Genomic DNA, 20,896 nt, shown 5'->3' on the forward strand with positions numbered 1-20,896 from the left:
TATTTGAACAAGTTACAAATGCTATCACTAATCTTTCAGAAAATGAAAATAGCGTATTAATTAAAAAAAAATGTTCCGACATTATTAAAAAAAACAAAGGCCTGCTAATTTTAAAAGAAATTTCTAAAATACACCAAGGTGAGAATGTTGACTTAAGTTCTTCTATCAAACACTTTTCCCCGGAAATGTTGTCAAGTTTTAAATATGCACCCATAACAAGTGTTGATGTGGAACGAAGTTTTTCTGCATACAAACATATTGTCACAAATCGCCGTCATAATTTAACTGAGATCAATATGGAACATATTATTGTTACTTATTGTTTTTCCAATAACAAATAAATTATATATTTTTTATCACAATCATAAATTCATAAAATATATTGTATATAATATTGTAGTTTATTATTTTTTTTTCATCATAAATGTTTTGATTTTATAAATTTTCCATAAATAAAAAGCTGTAATAGGTAATAAAAATTTATTTTGCATGTTTTGTGATATTTAAGTGCATATTTTCGTCATAAATGTTTTGATTTTATAATTTTACCATAAATAAAAAGCTGTATTAATCAAAAATTATTTTGCATGTTTTATGATTTTTAAGTGCATATTCAGAACTTTTTAAGTGCATATTTGCATGCATATTTTAACATTTTAAATGCATATAAATCCGGTCTTTGGTTATAACAATAACCAATAGCACAATTTACTATAGCAGTACCATGATGTACACATCTAAGAAATAAACAAAATAAGATACATGTATAGGTATAATATATTAGTAATAAATAATAATAAGTTAATATAATATTTATATAAATTGAAAAAAGTTCATGCTGTACTAACTATACTGTAGTATTTTACTATTATAACATACTATTGTAACATTATTTATACTTTTAAATGATGTAGGTATTACATTATAATTTATAAGACAATAATGTCATACTAAACATAACTTTTACATAATAACTTAAGTTAAAGTATTTTAACTAAGTCTCACATTGAGCAAATATAGATACCTAATGCTAAAAATAACTAGGCATGGCAAATAATTTTAAAAACTATTTATTAAAGAAGGCAGTAAATGGTTTTATTTATTGAGGTAACAATAATTTAAATTATGGGAAGATAATAGAACACAATGGAAATGTTAAACAATATTTTAAGGATGTATAATATTTGCATTAAAAATTATACCGACAAAATATTATCATTGTTATCATATATTGTTATTATTAAATTATACAATTTAATAGTATAATAATAAACACAATTATTATATATTTCATAAGTGGAAAATTTAGTAAGTTAGAATAATTGACAAATTATTATTAAGTAAACCTTTTTTTAAATTACTAGAACATGGTAACTAAAAATTAAAAATTCTATGAAGCTAAAAAAAAAATCATGATAAGAATAATAATAATACATGTTGTCTGTAATATTCATGGTAATAGGAATATGCACATACATCATTTATACATTAAGTTACCATAAAGTTACCTTATGTATAAAATAATTAATACTTCCATAGTTCTTTCTTAACAAATATTTCATGATAAGTTAAAAATGAATTTGAATAGATAATTCATTTGTATATCTATTTATTAACATTGTAAAATGTAAATGTTAAAATTATTAAATTTAGAATTTTAAAATCTTTTATAACACTTTTAAATAATTTGAAAACTCTAAAATACTTATTTATCTATAAGGCATTTAAGTTAATTTGGTATTAATAAGTACTTATTTTATTATGATTTTAATTTAAATAGGTAATACAAACTCAGTATCTATAATTTGATTGTACTAGAGTTGTTTGCACATTTCAGCACTAAGACACATGATAAGTTGAATATTACATTTTATAAGAAAATCTATGACTTCTTTAAAAAAAATTGATTTACAAAAAATTATTTTGTAGTTTTTTAACTTTTATATTGGGTGTTATATTAAATGTATTATTATGAAAATTCAGAAGTACATAATTTACAAATAAAATAATAATATTTAACAATACGCATTTACAATATTAATGTTAGTAAAAGATTAAAATTTTAACAAAAAGTATTTGAATTGTATCCTAAATAAAAGTAAATTTTCATCATACTTCACTTTATAATTCAATTACGATAATATCTTTTATGTTTTTAGTATTATATTTATAAATGTAGAGTCTATAAAAACCAAAAAGAAATCACTTGAATTTGTGTTACTGTAAACTTATTGTGATACAATTATTTTATTGTAAGTAATTAGTTCATAATATAGGTTTTAATATTTAAGAAAATAATTTTATACTTTATAATTGCATATAATATAAGGAATATAATAATATTATTCCAATCCATTTACAGAAATATTAAATGATACAGTAACAAATTTAATTAAAAAATATATTAAAATGTAACAAACTAATACATTATCTATTGAACATGAAGTTGTTAAAACTAAAACTGAATTATCTAAAACACCCTGTATGGTCATTATTAACTAAATATTAATGTGATCTGATCATTTACAATAATGTTAACTCCTATTTTCATTATTTGGTTTTTGAAATTATAAATAAGATATTAAATTTCTACAAATAAAAAAATGCACGTCTTTTAAATTTAAATTATTATTTTATAATTTAAAGTAGCACCAATTATTTGAAATATAAATACAGCATGATTATTTTGTTTATTATAAACCAAACAATACACTGTTTTACTTTTATAGACATATTCAATATTTTGTCATTATCAGAGTCAATGTTTAAGAGGACATGCTACATAGCCTAAAACTGTTTTGTATTTATAGTAGAATTACCAAATATCCACAATTGCATAGAGAAGAACTTTGTCTGTGGCGTAGCGTTTTATTTTTTGGATAACATAAATACAATAAATGTAATCAGTTTAAGACATTAGTTTGTTTTGGTTTTTTCATTTAATTATTAAAAATGATTGGTTAGTATTATCAAAATAATTAAAAAGGCTACATCACAGATAAAGTTCTTCCCCTATACGTTGTAGAATTTTGGTAATTCTACTATTAAGAGAAAGTGAAAGTTGGTATGCGCAAAACAGTTTTTGGCTATGTTGTACATTTGTAAGACGGAGACAACAAATGCGGATAGCATGTCCTCTTAAATAACAAAAATTAAAAATCATAATTCACGGATGATAGGTGATATACAGTGACATAAATATTATTTTTTTAAACACTATTGGATATCAAAAATTAAAAATACATATATTTTATCCTTATATATAAAATATATAAATAGTTAAGAGGTGGGTGGTCTGGTGGGAAAAATTGAAAAATTAGTCAGTAAGAAAAATAAAGATTATTGCACCACTGAATCTAATATTTCTATTATAATAAATTAATACAATAAATAAAAATTTTAATTAATAGTTTTAATTTTGTAATAATAATCAAAAATTAACTCACATAAGTCAAACAAATCATTATGCTTATAGTTTGTTAAAATTTTAAACAATTGATGCTAAATCATAGGAATGTTTTAATATTTATTTTTAATTAACACACAAAAAAATCACTAATATTTGTTTAATAATTGCTAACAGTCAAAACACATTTTTCTTTTTCTTAAAGTAGAAAGGTGATTTTCAACTAACATAACTTTTATGGCATTTATTAAAAACCTATACACATATGATATTAAATTTGGTTTTTTATAATGGCAAAAATATCTATTAGGTAACGTTGTAATATAAGTATAGTTATGAATATTAAAAATGCAGTGAAATTTCAAAAATTGATTATAATAAGAGATACCTAAATAATATGAAAAAATTTAAAATTTAAATAATATATAGAATCATACACAGTGATGTTAAAGGAATTTTGTTCAAGTTTTTGAGATTTCACTGTATACACATATTATAGTACTAAACTGTCATGATATGTTTGATCTGAAATACCTAAACTATTTTAAAATATTACAATTGCTAATAAATTAGTATAAAAGTCAACTTAATCTAACTTATAAGTATGATAGTAAGACAGTAGATTATAAAAAATCATCATCATACTGCGAACAAATTTAAAAAGATTATTTTTATTAAATAATTTAAAAATAATTATAGTAATTAAAATAAAAATAATAATTAGTAGTTTCTATAGTTATAAAATTAAATATAATCTAACATAGGATAAGATGAAAAAAAGATGTGTTATATACATTGTATATATATATAAAAATATACATATGATAAATTAATACATTTTAAGTTTTAAAAATTGTTTCAAACTTACAATTCATAAAATAAGTAGGAAATCACACTTGTCGTTCTTGTTCAAAACTGTAGTTGTACTGTAACAAAATTGAATAATTCAAATAAATATAAATAGCATTATAAAAATAGTATTAAATATTATTCGCCATATTTTATTTTTTTTCATATACCGTGCAATTTTTAGTAAATAATTAATAATTTGTTATGTTTAAATAATTTAGGAAGATCACACAATCATTTTCTGTTACCACTTAGCTTTCAATATCATTGTATATAATTTACATTCAATAATTACAATATACATACCTCTAAATCAAGGTCTTCGGGTTTGTTTTTATTTTAATCTCGGGTATATCCTAAAAATTAAATTATTTTATTTATTTGTTTACTGTATCAGTTTATTTACACTATGTTATTATTACCTTAAAAATAGACTTATGTTCCACAGAAATATTTTGATTCAATATAAATGGAATACCTTCTAACCCTGAAGAATATAATTGTATAGTAAATAAATATTAAAGAAAATATTTATTTAATTTACCTTGATAAGAATTTAATGTAGAATAATTAGAAGAAGATGAATATGTTGGAGGGTAATTTTTGGTGCTGGCCGTGTAGGTTTTAATGACATTAGTCTATCATAATCATGGGATAATACATGAGCACTAGATTCTAAACTGGGAAGTGAACTTAAAGACCCATTACTGTTTGGAATGTTTTCTGTTGACCAGCGTTTGGTGTTAATCTACAATATTAAATGATAAATATTTGTAAATAACTGAAAGTATTAATGTAATAGTTATAAATTTAAACAGTTATATAATATAATTATATTAATTAACATACCCATAAGTCAAATGATGGTTAATGGCACATCTGGAGATTGAGGGCCAGTCTTATAACAAAGTGTTAAGCCGTTTAAATCCCTAAAAATGATTATATAATTTTAATAGTTAATATATTTATAGTCAAAAGATCATACCCAACTAATTAAAACCATCTGGTGCTTTCTTTGATCGACTTAATAGTATAATTATCAGTAATAGCATATGAAGCTAGACTTTTTCTAGATAATTTGTAACATAACTGACGTTTATCGCCAGGCTTTTTGATCTTAAAATAAAATAAATATAAGAATAGAAAATATTATAATTGATGGAATAATAAGTAACAATATGATTACCACTGTCAATAGTTCTGGGGATTAAACAATAGCCATCAGGAGGACATTCTTTTTCATTTATTATATTTATATTTACTACAATGTAATCTGAAATCCCTCTGTTTTAGATAACATAGATATCTTGTAATTTTTCTGCCAATAAACACAGACTCTTTCCATGACTGCATATGTAAATCAGCATCTGAATCTTGGTCATGTGTTTTTGATATCTAAATATATAAACAGATCTATTTAATGTGTGTACAAATTAGATAGGTACCTCCAAATATTTAATAAACTTATTACCTAAGAAATTGTAATCGAATCAGATACAATATATTATTTTAATTGTTAAAAATTGTTAAAAATACAAATTGTATTAAAAATAAATGTCAATTAACAATAGATGATGACGACAGATGACTCATCAGTCATCTTAAATAATTATGTTCTTAACTCACGGGGTTATATCCTGTTGGACATTTCGTAATATCTTCTATTATACATAATCCTGATATTGGTTTATTGTCCGGAAATGATTTAAATACTTGTTTAATCATCTTACGTATTTACAATAAAAATCACATTAAGATCTACGTAAAATCCAGATCCTGAACTCTGAAGTTTGATGCACAATAAACAAAATTATTGTAAGTAAATTCTTAAATACAACATAAAGAAATAAAGAATAGAAGAGAATAAACTAAAATATTTAATATTATGGTAAACTGTACGTCTGTAAGCAATAAATATTGGTTGGTGGGGGCAGATATGATAACGTTCAACAAATTTATAGATAACATTATAATATTACACGGACCTTTGTACCATTTACTAGTGATAATAGTGATAACAGTTTACAGTATAACCACGACAGTATAACCATAGAATGATAAAGAATATTGGAATAATAAAAGTATAAACACAGTCCACAGACCACAGTTGGGAGTTTAGGACAAGGTTAATTAATAATTAGTATTAAAATGTGATCCTTGAATATTGACTATTATTAAGTATCTAGCCATCTAGGTATTAACTAAAAAGTAATAATTCTGTTTTAATTCATATTTTATAGTGATTATTGTTCAAAATAAATGAAAATAAATAAAGATGGGAAACACAGCAAGTTTAAAGAACCATGTTGAAACATCCAGAAAAACGGGTGTGTTAAATTTATCGGATAGTCATCTTAAACAGTATCCAGATTCCATTGATGTTCTTCATCCTTTTTTAAGAAATTTGGAATTGTCTAAAAACAAATTAAAAGTATTACCAAAATCTGTTGGTCAATTCAAAGAACTAAAGATACTTAATGTCAGCAACAACTCGTTAGAAAATCTGCCTGAAGAAATAAACTGCTTGTCGAAGATTGAAACATTACAGGTGAATTGTAACTTATTAAAGTCATTACCTCCAATGAATAATTTGATATTTCTAAAACGTGCCTCGTTCGGAGACAATCAGCTCAGTGTATTTCCAGAATTTTTGTGCGAATTAAAACATCTAGAAGCATTGGATATATCTAAGAATAACATTACTCAATTGCCTGAACTTATTAAACAATCCAGATTGGTTGAACTAAACCTAAATCAAAATCAAATTAGGAAACTGCCATCTGGTTTAGCACAATGCCCCAGATTGAAGACTTTGCGCTTAGAAGAAAATTGTCTAGAATTGGACGATATTCCTAAAGAATTATTAACATCGTCTAAAGTATCGTTATTATGTGTTGAAGGGAATTTATTTGATATGAAATCTTTATTAGCGTTAGAGGAGTATAGCACATATATGACAAGATATACAGAAGTAAAAAAAAAAATGTTTTAAGTTAATTTTTTTGTTTATTATTGATTTTCTATTTGTTTATTGTTGAGTACATCACCTAAATCATTATGCTCAGTAATTTTATTATTTATAATTCCATGATTGATTTTTTTACTTGCTTTTTGTTATTTCATATTAACATGATGTGTTACGATCAACTATGCACATTATTCATAATATATTATCTTAAGAGGATTTTTTAAAATTGAAATCATTAACAGTTATAGGATGGGGCCACTAATACCTTAAAGACAGTTTGTGCATAATGTATACCGAGTTAAATAATTTAAATAATAACTATAAGTTTTCTTTTTAAAATCAAAAGTTGATGCTATTAGTTATTACTTTATTAGTTGTTACATTATTTTAGCACAAAGTGCAGAGACAAATAGTTATAGAACTTTTATAAAATACAACAATGAATTTATTGTGTAAAAAAAAAAAAGATTATTTTTATGTTAAGAGGTTTCAACTGTATTAAATATTATTCAAAAAGATTCACCTTATTATAAACATATGTAAAAATAATGGAGCAATTTATTATCTAATTCATTTACTTAGGTGTTTTTTTCATTAAATTTGAGTAAATGTATTCTTATGTTGACATGTTGTTCAAGTCTTGTGAAATTGTTACCCACAATTGAGAATTATTTTTGTATCTATTCGTTTATCAATATTAGGTTAATTTAAATTATATGATCAATTTTAACATTTAAATATTTCTGTTATCACCTATCATTAATTAAATAATGGATAATTATATGTTATTTATATTATAATATATTATATAGGTTATTGAAATGTCAATTAAAAATCATTCAATATTTCTGCAAAAAAAAATAATTGTTTTTTCTCTGAAAAATATTTCCCCTTATTTCCTTATATAGTATGATTACTATAATTATATTATACCAGATTCCCCGGTTTACTATAATATAGTATATAATATGATTTTTCACCACTGGATCTATCATAATATGCATGGACATTTAATTAGCGTTAGATTAGGTACTTAAATTTACTTTATACATTAGACCAGTCATGGTTCTCCACCCCTGTGTCGCCAAAAAAATGTATTTATTTATATTATCACAGAACAATAAACATGTTCAAAGTTAACAAAACCCACAGATAAGAAAAAAACAAATAACAATTGTAAAAATTGACTTTCATCCTCAAATTGCACACAGGCTTATAATATTACTGTTGCTACTTTTTCAAAAAGCCTATGATATTGTCTAGATACCTAATAGTCTTACCTGTAAATGTTATGAGAAGTTGTTATTAATTATAAATGTATGATATTATATTAGTTTTCTGTGAAAAATACGTTAATAAAAAGGTAAAATCTACTATACTTCCCAAGTTTATACGTTAGTTTGGTACTTTGGTGTGGAAAATCGTAAATAAAATGATGATAAAGTCGACTATTATATACCAACCAGTGAACCAGCTATATGTTCAATCCATAGAATAAAATATATTTTATCCATAGATATTACTCTACGGTTCGATCGCATATAGTTTAGTACAGGACCACAGGGGTAGACAAAAAAAAACTATAGTTTTTGGTTTTTACCTACGGTTTATAATATTATATATCTATCATATAGACTATAGGTGGCAGAGCTTGATATAATAATTTATTACCTTAAATTTTTTATTTTTAATTTTATGACTAGCTAAGATACAGCAGTAACACTTGGAAATTTCAAATTTGTTTTCCATAAAACGTAACATAAGAAATTACGGACCTACAAAATTCCCAGATGAACCGATTATACGCCATGAACCTAATAATTTTTACACCTATGTATAAAAAAAATAAATATGTTTTACATCAATACAAGACTTCATCAAACTATTAATAGTTACTTAAATAAAGACACCACAATGGATATTATTTTAAATACCATACCTAGGGAAACTATTATGAATTTCATTTTGGACGCCTTTTAGATTCTGAGCGGAGTAATGAATGTATTGACTTTACAATGATATGTTTTTTTTTTTTTTATTATTGTGTCTATCCTTTTTAGACGGTAATAGTGCTTAGATTTTCTTCAACAGTATCTTTTCTGATAGGAAAGTGAATCTAGTTGGTACTGTGGGGGGTTCAAAAGTAAAAATTTCCCAGTAGTTTTCATAAGCGCCGGGAAAAACAACAAAACAATCAAGGGAATACGGGAAGTTTTAAGCAATATTGGTTTTAGACAAAATCGATTTTGGCTTTTGGTGTAACTCAAAATCAAATTAACGCATATACGCCATGACATTTTCACTAGTTGTTTATAAATATTTTGATGATCTGATTTCCAATTTTATTAGTTTTTTTTTTTTATAAATGTCAATACAATTTTATTTGTTGGGTAATAAAGCGAGAACATTTAATAAAGGCTCCTACTATATTGTTACAATGACCTTTAAAAAACATTAAAAATCCTTAGTCACAGTTTTTTTTTTATAATCATTCAAATATTATAGTTCAAATATTGACAAAATACGGAAAATGACGAAAATTAGCAAATTATTTTGAGTTAAGAATTCATAAACATTTTTCTTTTTAAACCTAAGATTTGAAAATGTAATACAAGATTTCTCATAAGTTTGTCTACCTTTATCAAATAAAAAAATGTCCATAAAAAAGTCAAATTAAGTTTTTATGAGTGTTTGAAATTCATATATTTTTACAATATTGGATATCACTCGATTACTCATATTGTGGCGACTTTTTTATTTTGTAGTAATTCAAAAACGAATAACTGTGGATACATGAAATATACACCATAATATGTTTATTTTATCAATTCCCATACTTGTTAATATCTTCAAAAAATATTGACTGTTTTTAAGCTGTTTGCGGACATTTTCAATTTTCAATTTAGGTATTTTTTTTTCTTTAACTATCAATAACATTTTATTTGGAGGGTCGAAAAGCGTAAAAATTGGATACATTTTTTTACAATTATACTACCATAGAATATTAATTAGTATTATAATATTCTATTATATTACTCTTGTGAATTTATATTTAATTTAATTTCGGGCACATTTTTTGAACCAATTAAAACAAAATATTTTCAATGTAGGTATTCTTCCTATTTCATTTCTTTTATTTGAAACACAATAGACCGTACCAATTTTCCGTTTAAAATTCGCCTAACCCACCAATACGATGTTTACCATTTATTTTCCATATTATACTAAAACGTCTAAAACTATGTTGATTTCTTGTGCAACTACAAAACATATAACTAATGCAAAAAGGGTTGTGGTTTTACCTTTTATTTATATTATTATATTTCAATTTTCAATCATACGTTGTAGTGATACCATTGATTATAAATACTATTTTTTAGTTTTACTTTTAGTATTTATAATCAATGGTAATACACTACCAATGCATCATCGATTACAAATACTAAAAGTAAAACTAAAAAATAGTATTCATAATCAATGGTAGTACCTACTACCTACCCAATGTACAGCCGTATTACACTCCAATCCAATTAGTTTTATGAAAATGGAATGTTGTTGACGATAACATAATTTTATAGTAATATTAGAAGCGATAAACATTTAAGGGATTGTTGGATTAACTTAATTTTTTCGAGCGGTTCGATAAAAAAATGTTTACCCATGTAGAATCAGGTCCGGATTGGTTACCTCTCGGTGGGCCGCTTAAAGTCTGGGCCGGTCGTGTGAGTGTGAGAGAAAATAAATTCATGTTTAAAATACGATTGGCCAACTATGAGCTCGTAATAATTATGGACGTGATTTTGGGCCACTGAATATGTAAATGGGCCGCTTATATAGAAGTGAAAATCTCGATGGGCCGATACACATACCTATCCGGCCCTGCGTGTAATATACATCTTTTATTAGTGCGTATACCCATACATATATTTACCACCCTACCAATACACCACTGCTATTAGGTGATGGCGGACACAAAATAAAAATAAAATATAAAAGCGTAAATCGTTGTAAAATCAATACATTTACGGGCGCCGGGGGGGGGGGGGGGGCTATCACCACAGGCGCAATTTGGCTCAGCATCGCCAAATTTTTGAAAACACCATCGAATTTTTATTGACTATGTAATATTATGTCATAGATATTTGGATACAATTATTTCTAAGACCTTATCATTTTTATAATCAGAGATCATAATGTACTGTGTTAGATAATTGTTTATATTAAGATTAATGTGATGGTGAATCAATGGAGGGGGGTGTGGGGGGCAAAGCCCTCCGCTGATCACTTTAGTCGACATAAATCTATCACCCCCATACATTTAACCCAAATTGCGCCTATGGCCATCACCTCCGCTATTTCGGATAATATTAATTGTTTTATCACTTGTAAAAAAAAAAAACAGTACCTATATTATGAGATGTATATCAGAGATTTTTGACTTTTTACACAGTACCACTGATTATAAATACTATTAGGTACCTACCTTTTATTAAGAACTATTTATTATTTATCGTAAAACTATTAATTAAATAGCTATCGCCTATTTCTAACGTAGGTTATCGCATACCTACCTAGAGCACACTGCACGCTACGATACACTATAGGAAGTCATCTTTCTTATATTTGTATATTTGTACAATATATTTTTATACTTAGGATTACGATTACCCACCCCTTCAAATAGGTGTGGCAGCCACCACATCTAATGCATTGGTTTGGTGCCACTGCAGTCTGCAAGCAGAAATAATCGAATATGCCGGTTTAACTGTGTAAGGTATACAACAACAAATAAAAAAACAAAGTGTTGTAAACTTATGTTTAGAAACCTAAAAATTATATTTTGAAAATTATTTCATGTCTACAAAATAATTGGTAAAAATCCATAGATTTAATCTCTTAATATTTTAAATTGGCCTTTGGGGTTTTGTTTATAGTTTCACAGTTGACTTAAGTGACACATAAGACCGTGACTGAAAGGGAGGTCCATAGGGGTCATCAGGTTCGGGTAGCCTATCCTCCCCAAAATTTTTTTCATAGCATTACCATTGAGAATAAAATAACTGAATATTTTTATAGAATATAAAAGGTTTGTAATTTCTATAATATTATGTACTTAAATTATATCTTTATACACTAGGCAATAATATATTAAGTATTCAGAATTTCATTTCCTAAAATTATAAAATTAAATAATTATATCTTTTAGATATAGAATATTTATAAGTATAAATCATTAATAATAATTATTAATAACAATAAAATATCAAGTTATATATTTTGTTTGAACAAATTTATTTTAAAGTTAACAAGAATGCAAATGGATCTAAACTAAAACAAATTAAAACCGACCAAATATCTTTCCTTTTGGTTTTGTATTAATCAACTCTTGCATTTCTTCAATTAGTGGTAATTTTGAAATATTTCCACGAGCAACAACTGTTAGTGGGGTATCCACAATTTTCTTAACAATTCTTACTATATCATCTTCAGTTACATTTTCTAAAAAATCAAATGAGAAAAATTTAAAAATAATGCTTGAATTATTGTATAAAATTATTTGGGTACTATATTATTTCAACTTTGCTTATATCCTAGTAATGAAACAATTGCATTTTAATATAATTTAATCAATGTAATATATTGATATAATAATATATAGTATATTATATATTTATACTTACTTATATTATAGGTATTGATCATACATATTTATTGTACAATTTTATTTTCTTGGTCAATTAAAGTGATTTTTTTTTAAATTTTCATTTTTATTTAGGTATTTTTAATTTTTTGATAAAGATCTATATTTCAGAATTTTTTTTTTTAAAGTGGAAGTATAAAATAAGAGTATTTATTTAGTAGTTTTTATAAATAAGTATTAACCATTTCATGATATTAGCACATATTTTAAATTTTTGCTAATTATTTAGATTGTTTCTTACAAAATATTTCTTTTACTGTACAAAATATACAAAAAAGATTCAGCATATTATATTTAAATTATTAAGCACTTAGGAATGATAAAACTGTTTATATTTAATAAATACTATCATAGTTTTAAATGTTATATATTAAGTTATTTTGGTATTCGCTCAATTGCTACACGGAGAATAGGAAATGAACTGTTTTTTATGCTAAAGAGACATTTTAACATACTTATCAATATAAAAACGCAATATGAATTTTGAAATCAAGTTTGAATTTGCAGTCTCGTTCATTTAAATCATATTAACAATTTTAAAAAAAATTTGGATATTCATTTATATAAATTTGACTTTAACAAATTAAACGTAAAATCAGATGCTCATAATAAAAAATTATAGGTGGGAATTGTCCGCATACAGGTGGTCATTGTCTGCTATTCCTTAAAACTAACAAGTAGCAATTAAACTAGATTCAAATATTTCATAACATTTATCTAAGATCTAGGGTTTACCAATTAATAAGACACTTGGCCAAGTCAAATTGGGGTACTAGACTGACTTGGTTCCTTAAATACTAGCACAACCTAATATTTTGTATTTAAAACCTACCAATTTCTTGGAGAAGTTCTTCTGGCCTTTTTCTATAACCACACGCTAAAATTTGCCTAACCATGTCTTCAAACACAATTGGACGTGCTTCTAAATTCATCAATAGGAGTGACTGCAATTGTTTCTTTGCTCTCTATAAAATAAATAATGTCATTAAATAAAATGAACATTTTAAATTAAATTAATACATACAGCAAGTTCTTCTCTTTGAATATTACTAGCCATATTAGCAATTTCAAACACAATGACTTTGACCATATCACGAACATATTGTGGTTCAGCACTAGCATGAATGCAGAATAATCCACTATCAGTATATGCATGGTTATAAGCAGTAGCACTATACAACCAACCGTACCTAATCATACAAGTATAATATTGTGGTTGCATTTTTAATAGTCAATAGGTATTATTTAAGCCGGATACACACCAAAGCCATAAGAAAGAGGCGGCTAGGTTATTGCAAAGGGTAATGGCAATCTTTTTGTTTACTGCATAGTGCATTGGTGTGTGTCCGGGCCTTATTTCAATATTATAATATGTGTTTGTACTTTGTAATATATACAAAAATCACATGCATACCGGTTTAAAACATTTCTATACAGCCTTGTATACATTCCTTTACCAGGTCCACCTGCACTAAAAGATCCACCACCACCCATCATCAGATTTAATACACACGATGGAACAAAATCATTTGAACCCACTAGAGGTATAGATTCCAGACCAATCATAACATGCGATAAAACAGCTAAGCCAGATGGTCCAGGAAATGCAGGAATATCACAATCTTCCTATAATGTTTAAATATGTATTAAACAATTAATAAATATTTTAAATAATAATAAATACATACTTTGATTATTCCACCAGTGTATTGTGGTATTGAGTTATCAATTCTAATTGTATCAAGCTTTTCATTGTTCCAAATTGGTTTTTCATCAACTAAGTACCTAAATATAATAAATATTTAAATATGTAAATCAAATTAATTTTTGTATAATTTGTATAATACTAATTATTTCAAGTACTTTTGTACACTATCAACAAGTTCTTGATGATCTACTCCAACTCCTCCAACAACAATTCGTTCAGGTACATAATGGTTTTTCAGATAGGTAAGTAGAACTTGACGATTGATTTTGGATACATTTTCAGTTGGACAAAGTTTTGATAAACCCAATGTATTTTGTTGGAAAGCAGCCTAAATATAAACAAATATTTAAGCCACGGCTTGAATCCGTTATAGTGGATACCAATTTTAAATACCGGTTAAAACTGAATACAATATTGAAACCGTAAACAAAATTGAAAAAAAAAAATATTGATAACCGAAATTGAAAGCGGGAAAAATAAATACTAATAACAGAAACCGAAAACAAAATTCGAAAAATAAATACCGATATCCAAAACCGAAATTGGAAAAATATATTTTCGGTTTCAAGCCCTGCTTTAAGCAAAACAAAAAACAATGTATTAAAAATATTTAAAAGTATTTACCATATGCACCAAATTTTCAAGCAATTGATCTTGTTCAGGTCTTATCATTAATGTATCATGCTCAAATAAAATTGCTTTGCTTGCAGCCATTACCTGTAATTAATTATTTAAGAAAAACAAAATAATAAAATTAGACAGTTAAATTATCAATATCAAAACTTATTTTTTAATTTAAAATATAAATTGTCAGTACAAAAAAAAAAAATTAAACATAATATTTGAACATTTACTTATAATTAATAATATTTTAAAAAGTTAAATCATTATATATATATATATTTTGTAACCTCGTCTTCTGTAATCCTAGGCCGTAAAACTACATCAGCAAGAACTTTTATAATATTATCCACATATTTTCTATTAGCACTTGCGGCATATAACACTACATCTCTAGAATAAAAATACAAACAAATAACACAAAAATAATAAAACTATGTTATAATTAGATAAAAAAATTACCGGGAACACTGTGCATCACACAAGCCGTTGTATTTTTCAATTTCATTTAAAATGTCATTATCTCCAGGAAAATTAGAAGTTGTCTAATATCAAAAATAATTGAAAAAATTGATGTTATGTCAAAAAAAAATTGAACAGTAAAATAATGAAATATTACTCACATTAAAAGCCAATTTTTCAAGGAAATGATTAACCCCACTTGGATATTGTACTTCATATCGACAACCAGAATTTATCGCCACTAATAAATAATAAAATAATAAGTTTTAGTATAAGAAATAAAAATTATGTGTCCAGAACATGAGCTAAATAAAAATGTATTTAAAATTTACCTCCGACGGTACAAAATTCTCCATATGCAACTTCAGATGCCACTCTTATCCCACAAGGTAATTGTGTAATATTTGTTTTCACATTATGAAGCTTATGTTCACTGTATATAACATTTGGCAAGTTTGGCAATGTTTCAGTGAGTGGAGGTTGATTGAAAGAACATATATTCTCAATTTTTGATGAAAATTTACATGATGTACTCCTAATTGCAAAACATTTTATTTAGTAAACAAATTGAAATTTCTTTTATCTTAAGTACAGGTTTACAGTTTTCTATCAAAAAAAATCAAAATCAATAAAGAATCTACCAATTACACTTAATGGTTTTATTTAACTACCATAATATTATGTAAATAATATGTATACTAAATGATTAACCAGTTTATCCTCCTCCTACCAGTAGTGTAATTTGGGGGGAGGCAAGGTGGGCATTTGTCCCATTCTGATTTTAAGAGCAGCCCAATGGGCCGGTGTCCAGTGGTTTTCGATTAACCATTATTATATTATATTGTGTAGGTACTAAAATTTATTGTCACAAAGATAGATAGTTAATTAATAATTACAAATTAATAGTTAAAATATTTTTATATTTAGACAAATGTGTGGACGTGCCTGAAAGTTGGTATGTATGTATGTATATTGTATGTATATATTATAAGTTTTATGAAGGAAAAATAACATTATTTATTAATATATGCTTGTGAGCGGTTGTTTTTAAGTTACTTACCTCGCTACTCATTAGGGCTGATCAAAAATTTTGAACACATTTATTAAAAACTGAAAAGACGCCACTGCCTCCTACCTATACCAACGCCCGCTTCTTCAGTATTAAGACTGACTACCATGATTAACAAGTATTAATTAAATTTTATTAAAACTTACAAGAAGGTATACTTAATGTTTTAAATCTTAATAACTAACTAGAAGAATATTAATGAGAGTAATGCATAAAGATTAATATATTAAAAATACCTACTATTAATACTACAGTAAAATTATACTTATAAAATATAGGCACATCATTAATAATTATTTCTTAACTCATTAATGTAGTTTCAAAAGCATACATTTTTGATATGAGTAATAAAAATATAGTTATAATTTATTTATTTCTAACATGTAACTATATTTTTATAAACATAATACCAATGACCCAAGGAATTTAAATTGAAAAATGTTATTAATATTGATTTAAAAATGCACATTACACTACAATTACATATTGATATGAAGGAAAGAAATAATAAGATATTTTCGAATTATACATACAGTTCTTTTAATGACTTTTTTCTACCGAAATACTTCAAACACGAGACTGAAGATAGTCGAGATGTCATAATAACCGGCGTTTTATAATATACAGTGGCCATTATCACGTCCACCGTGAAATTACAGTAGTCAGTACTTCAGTAATTCAGTAACTTCAATACTCACTAGTCAGTAACCGTAAACTGCTAAACTTAAAACTACCTAGTAGAGTCAAGTCAATACCCGAATATTAAATGTTAAATGTTGTGTTTTAGTTTTCGCTTTTTGAGTTATCACTTTTCACGTTCTGTAATCACCACGATCACTCATCCGTCCTGCGATAATACCACAGAATAGATTAAATACCACAGATCACGAAGACAAAACTCCGCTTCTGATAACGTCCCGAAATGAGTCGAACACTCGCACGATTAAACGGCCACAGGTTGCGCTGCGTACGCTAGGGTTGCTACTTTAACCCGTGCAGTATAGGAACTATAATTCATGTCTAGAAAATTTATGCGTTATTTTGAACCATGACCCTATTTGGATTTTATAGCTTGTATACGATTACGCATTTATACATGTGCAATGTGCATAAGTGTGTATTTCATAAACAAGTTATTCTTAAGGGTCCCGGTGCTAGTTTTTCAAATTGTCCACAATTCTATAAAATTTGAAAATTTAATTTTATATTTTAGTTGCCACCGCAATTATAAGACTTTTCCCCTAATCTACTACCCGATACCTATTTAGAGGGGGGGGGGGCGATAGTGTGTATTATATCGAAAAAATGACTTTTCGGGAATACCTTTCAAGCTTTGTAGAATTGTCGGATTTTGATGGCTATTTTTTTATCTGAAAGAAGAAGACTACAGTCCGCATCGATCACTGATTTTGTATTTTATTTCAAATAATTGTATTAAAAAATGTGTAAACAAATTATTTTTGTCTTGTATTTTTCTAGACATATTATAAAGTTTGAGAATAAAATATTGAAAAATAGAGATCGATGCGGGCTGTAGAATATATTTTCCCTCTAGCAATTAAAAAAAATATATTATGACATTTGGTTGATTCTACAATGCGGTATCGTTATTCCCACAGAGTGTATTTTTGAGGACAAAATGGCATCGGCACCGGGCGCCTTAAGAAACAAATTTGAGTGTAACGATACAATATAATATAATATCAGGAGTAAAAAACATAGGACAATAAAACGATCGTTCAAGAAAACATATTATGTGTGTGGTGTATCGAATAGTATCATGCAGGCTCAGACTTGCTATAAAGATATATTATTATAGATATAAAATAACCAGATATAGTGTTGACGGGTTGTATAATTTAATTATTTACACAAAAATAAAATACCTCTAAACCTTTAACGTTTGTCAAAAATTGTGAAAATTATATGGTCATATGGATAGCAAATAATTTAAGAAAAAAACTCTTGTGTGGAAATTCACAAAAATAATGTTTTTAAAAAAGTTATTACGTTTTAAATTAATTTACTACTTAAAAATATTGATATTTGAAAAAAATGAGTGAATGTGAAAAATGTCATTGGTAGGTATAAAAAATATAATAATATACTCTAAAAATTTCATATACTTACCCACGAATAGTATTTTAAAATTAGAAAAATATGACAAAAATCATTATTCTTGGTTTTAAATTTTTAATATCTAATTTCTTTCAAATTTGAACTTATAATTACTGTAAAATACAATTGTGTGTGTGTGTGTTTACACATATATGTTTTAGATTGTTTGGTTATAGTATGGACTATTAATTATGAGAACCGTTGTATAAAATTATCAATCCTTAGCTATAAAAGTTGAACACTTTATATATTTTTAACTACTAAATTTAGTAAAAATCCAAACTTAAAATACTTATAAAATGCCTATGGGTCTTTAATATTTTTTAACTTCTATTATAACAACTTTTAAGGAACCTTGTATTAAATTATCAAGTCTTAAGACCTAACGAATAAAATTGTATTGACATTTATAGAATAAAAAACGAAAAAAAATTCATATGTTTATAAATAACCCAAAGGGAATTAAAATATTTTAAAATGTTATCATATAAAATTATAAAATAAACATTTGATGAAAATACAAGTACCTCATTTGTTGATTGTCGGTTATTAGTTTTTGAATAACGACAAAATATTAAAATAAAAAAATTATTCTATGTGAATTTGTTAATTTACGGGTAAATATTCAATGGTATATGTAAAAGGCTAAAAATCAATATGACTTTCCAGCATACTTTTTTTTTTTTGTTAAATGTAGGAAAACTTAAGGGTAATTTCGTATTAAATTATTAAAGCTTAGAGAGCAATAGACCATTTTTTATGAATTTCTAACTTGAAATAATTTGCAACTTTTCGTGATTTGGATTAATTATGTGAACATTTTAACTCCAAACGCTCATGAAAGATTATTGTGAATTGATGCTTAACTTTTTATTTAATTTCCACAAACATAAACTAGTGAGGAACGTAAAAATGCAAGTGCTGAAGCCCCCTAACTTTAAGGTTCTATTTACGACTATGTTCAACATCCTTACAAGTCACTTAAATATCATCATGTTAAATTGCCTATAATAATCTCCTTAAGACACGAACGACTGCAGCCCCCTTAAAAATAAAAATTATAAAGTTATACTTAAATTAAATTGAATATTTTTTGGAAAAATTCAAAATATATAATTTGTAATTCTGATTTAAAAAAAAATTCTTTTTCAAAAACGTTAATTTAAATCAAGTAATTTTTGTTATAATTTTTTAAAATATCAATATTTTTTGAGTAAATTAATTTTAATATCTTTATAACTTTTTTCAAAATATAATTTTTGGGTATCTTTAGACAGAAATAAATCTTTAATCTTTAATTATCGATATAATTTTTACATTATTTAACACTCATAATTACTTAGATTTACAACTAAAGTAAAGAAAAATGGCAGTGTGTGACCTTTGGTGGTTCTACCTGAATTAAAACTATTGTTTTAAATGTATCAATCAATGAAGTTATATAATTTTACAAGTATATTGAAGTGAAAGGAAACACTGAAAATATTGTTATTTATTCAAATGTATTCTTAATACTCAAATTATATATATTATACCAGGCAAAATTTGTTCTATAATAGTGCTTATAGTCGATTACATGATATGGCGTGGGTTGTACATATTATAGATAAATAAATAAAATAAATAGTAAAAAGGTGGATAAGTGGATGTCGCTCTGCTGAACAGTAGGTTAGAAGTAGGTCACTGTAATTGATGGTGTTAAATTTGAATTCAATGATATAATATCATTGTATAAGAAAAACGATTCTGAGCGACAACGGTCAGTCAGCCTATGATATTACCAAGTATATTTGATGATATTATTGTGAATAAAGTAATTTATATATAACCTATTTACGTGGAGCCTTGTTTTAAATTTTCAATCCTTAGCCATAAAAGTTAAACATTTTATACATTTTTAACTACAAAATAATTAATAAATTATAAATTTGATAAATGTGGTCAAAATTTGAGCTTTAAATGCTTATAAAAAAAAATTGTGCCTATGTATTTTT

General features: G+C 25.6%; 3 protein-coding genes across 3 annotated transcripts; 1 reads left to right on the forward strand and 2 right to left on the reverse strand.

The window, feature by feature from the left end:
- Positions 1-959: 959 nt before the first annotated feature.
- On the reverse strand, positions 960-6,284 carry LOC132948972 (multivesicular body subunit 12B). Its single transcript, XM_061019703.1, is given in 13 exon segments — positions 960-4,332; positions 4,562-4,582; positions 4,585-4,611; positions 4,678-4,742; positions 4,800-4,851; positions 4,854-4,990; positions 5,093-5,195; positions 5,251-5,292; positions 5,294-5,353; positions 5,355-5,371; positions 5,442-5,542; positions 5,544-5,650; positions 5,882-6,284. Coding segments are annotated over 13 exon segments (867 nt in total). The 5' UTR covers positions 5,981-6,284; the 3' UTR covers positions 960-4,296.
- Positions 6,285-6,341: 57 nt separating this feature from the next.
- LOC132948971 (leucine-rich repeat-containing protein 57-like) lies at positions 6,342-7,313 on the forward strand. The gene has a single exon (XM_061019702.1). It carries the CDS (start codon positions 6,531-6,533, stop codon positions 7,245-7,247), a length of 717 nt encoding a protein of 238 aa, XP_060875685.1. The 5' UTR covers positions 6,342-6,530; the 3' UTR covers positions 7,248-7,313.
- A 5,160-nt stretch (positions 7,314-12,473) lies between these two features.
- Positions 12,474-17,647, reverse strand: LOC132949488 (mitochondrial-processing peptidase subunit alpha). The gene is made up of 12 exons (XM_061020403.1): positions 17,318-17,647; positions 16,048-16,250; positions 15,877-15,956; positions 15,716-15,798; positions 15,544-15,646; positions 15,257-15,349; positions 14,788-14,960; positions 14,613-14,709; positions 14,339-14,550; positions 13,949-14,114; positions 13,757-13,889; positions 12,474-12,722 (listed from the first exon to the last, which is right to left on the reverse strand). The coding sequence occupies exons 1-12, from the start codon at positions 17,416-17,418 to the stop codon at positions 12,562-12,564; spliced, it is 1,605 nt and encodes a 534-aa protein (XP_060876386.1). The 5' UTR covers positions 17,419-17,647; the 3' UTR covers positions 12,474-12,561.
- Between the last annotated feature and the right edge of the window lie 3,249 nt (positions 17,648-20,896).

The sequence above is a fragment of the Metopolophium dirhodum genome, chromosome 7, assembly GCF_019925205.1.
Source record: "Metopolophium dirhodum isolate CAU chromosome 7, ASM1992520v1, whole genome shotgun sequence".
NCBI lineage: Eukaryota > Metazoa > Arthropoda > Insecta > Hemiptera > Aphididae > Metopolophium > Metopolophium dirhodum.

Coding starts and splice junctions, on each gene's coding strand:
- LOC132948971 (XM_061019702.1), top strand. CDS start 6,531: ATGGGAAACACAGCAAGTTTAAAGAACCATGTTGAAACATCCAGAAAA.
- LOC132949488 (XM_061020403.1), bottom strand. CDS start 17,418: ATGGCCACTGTATATTATAAAACGCCGGTTATTATGACATCTCGACTA. Junction 14,551..14,612: donor ACACTGGTGGAATAATCAAA/GTATGTATTTAT, acceptor TAAACATTATAG/GAAGATTGTGATATTCCTGC. Junction 12,723..13,756: donor AGAACTTCTCCAAGAAATTG/GTAGGTTTTAAA, acceptor TTGATTTTTTAG/AAAATGTAACTGAAGATGAT.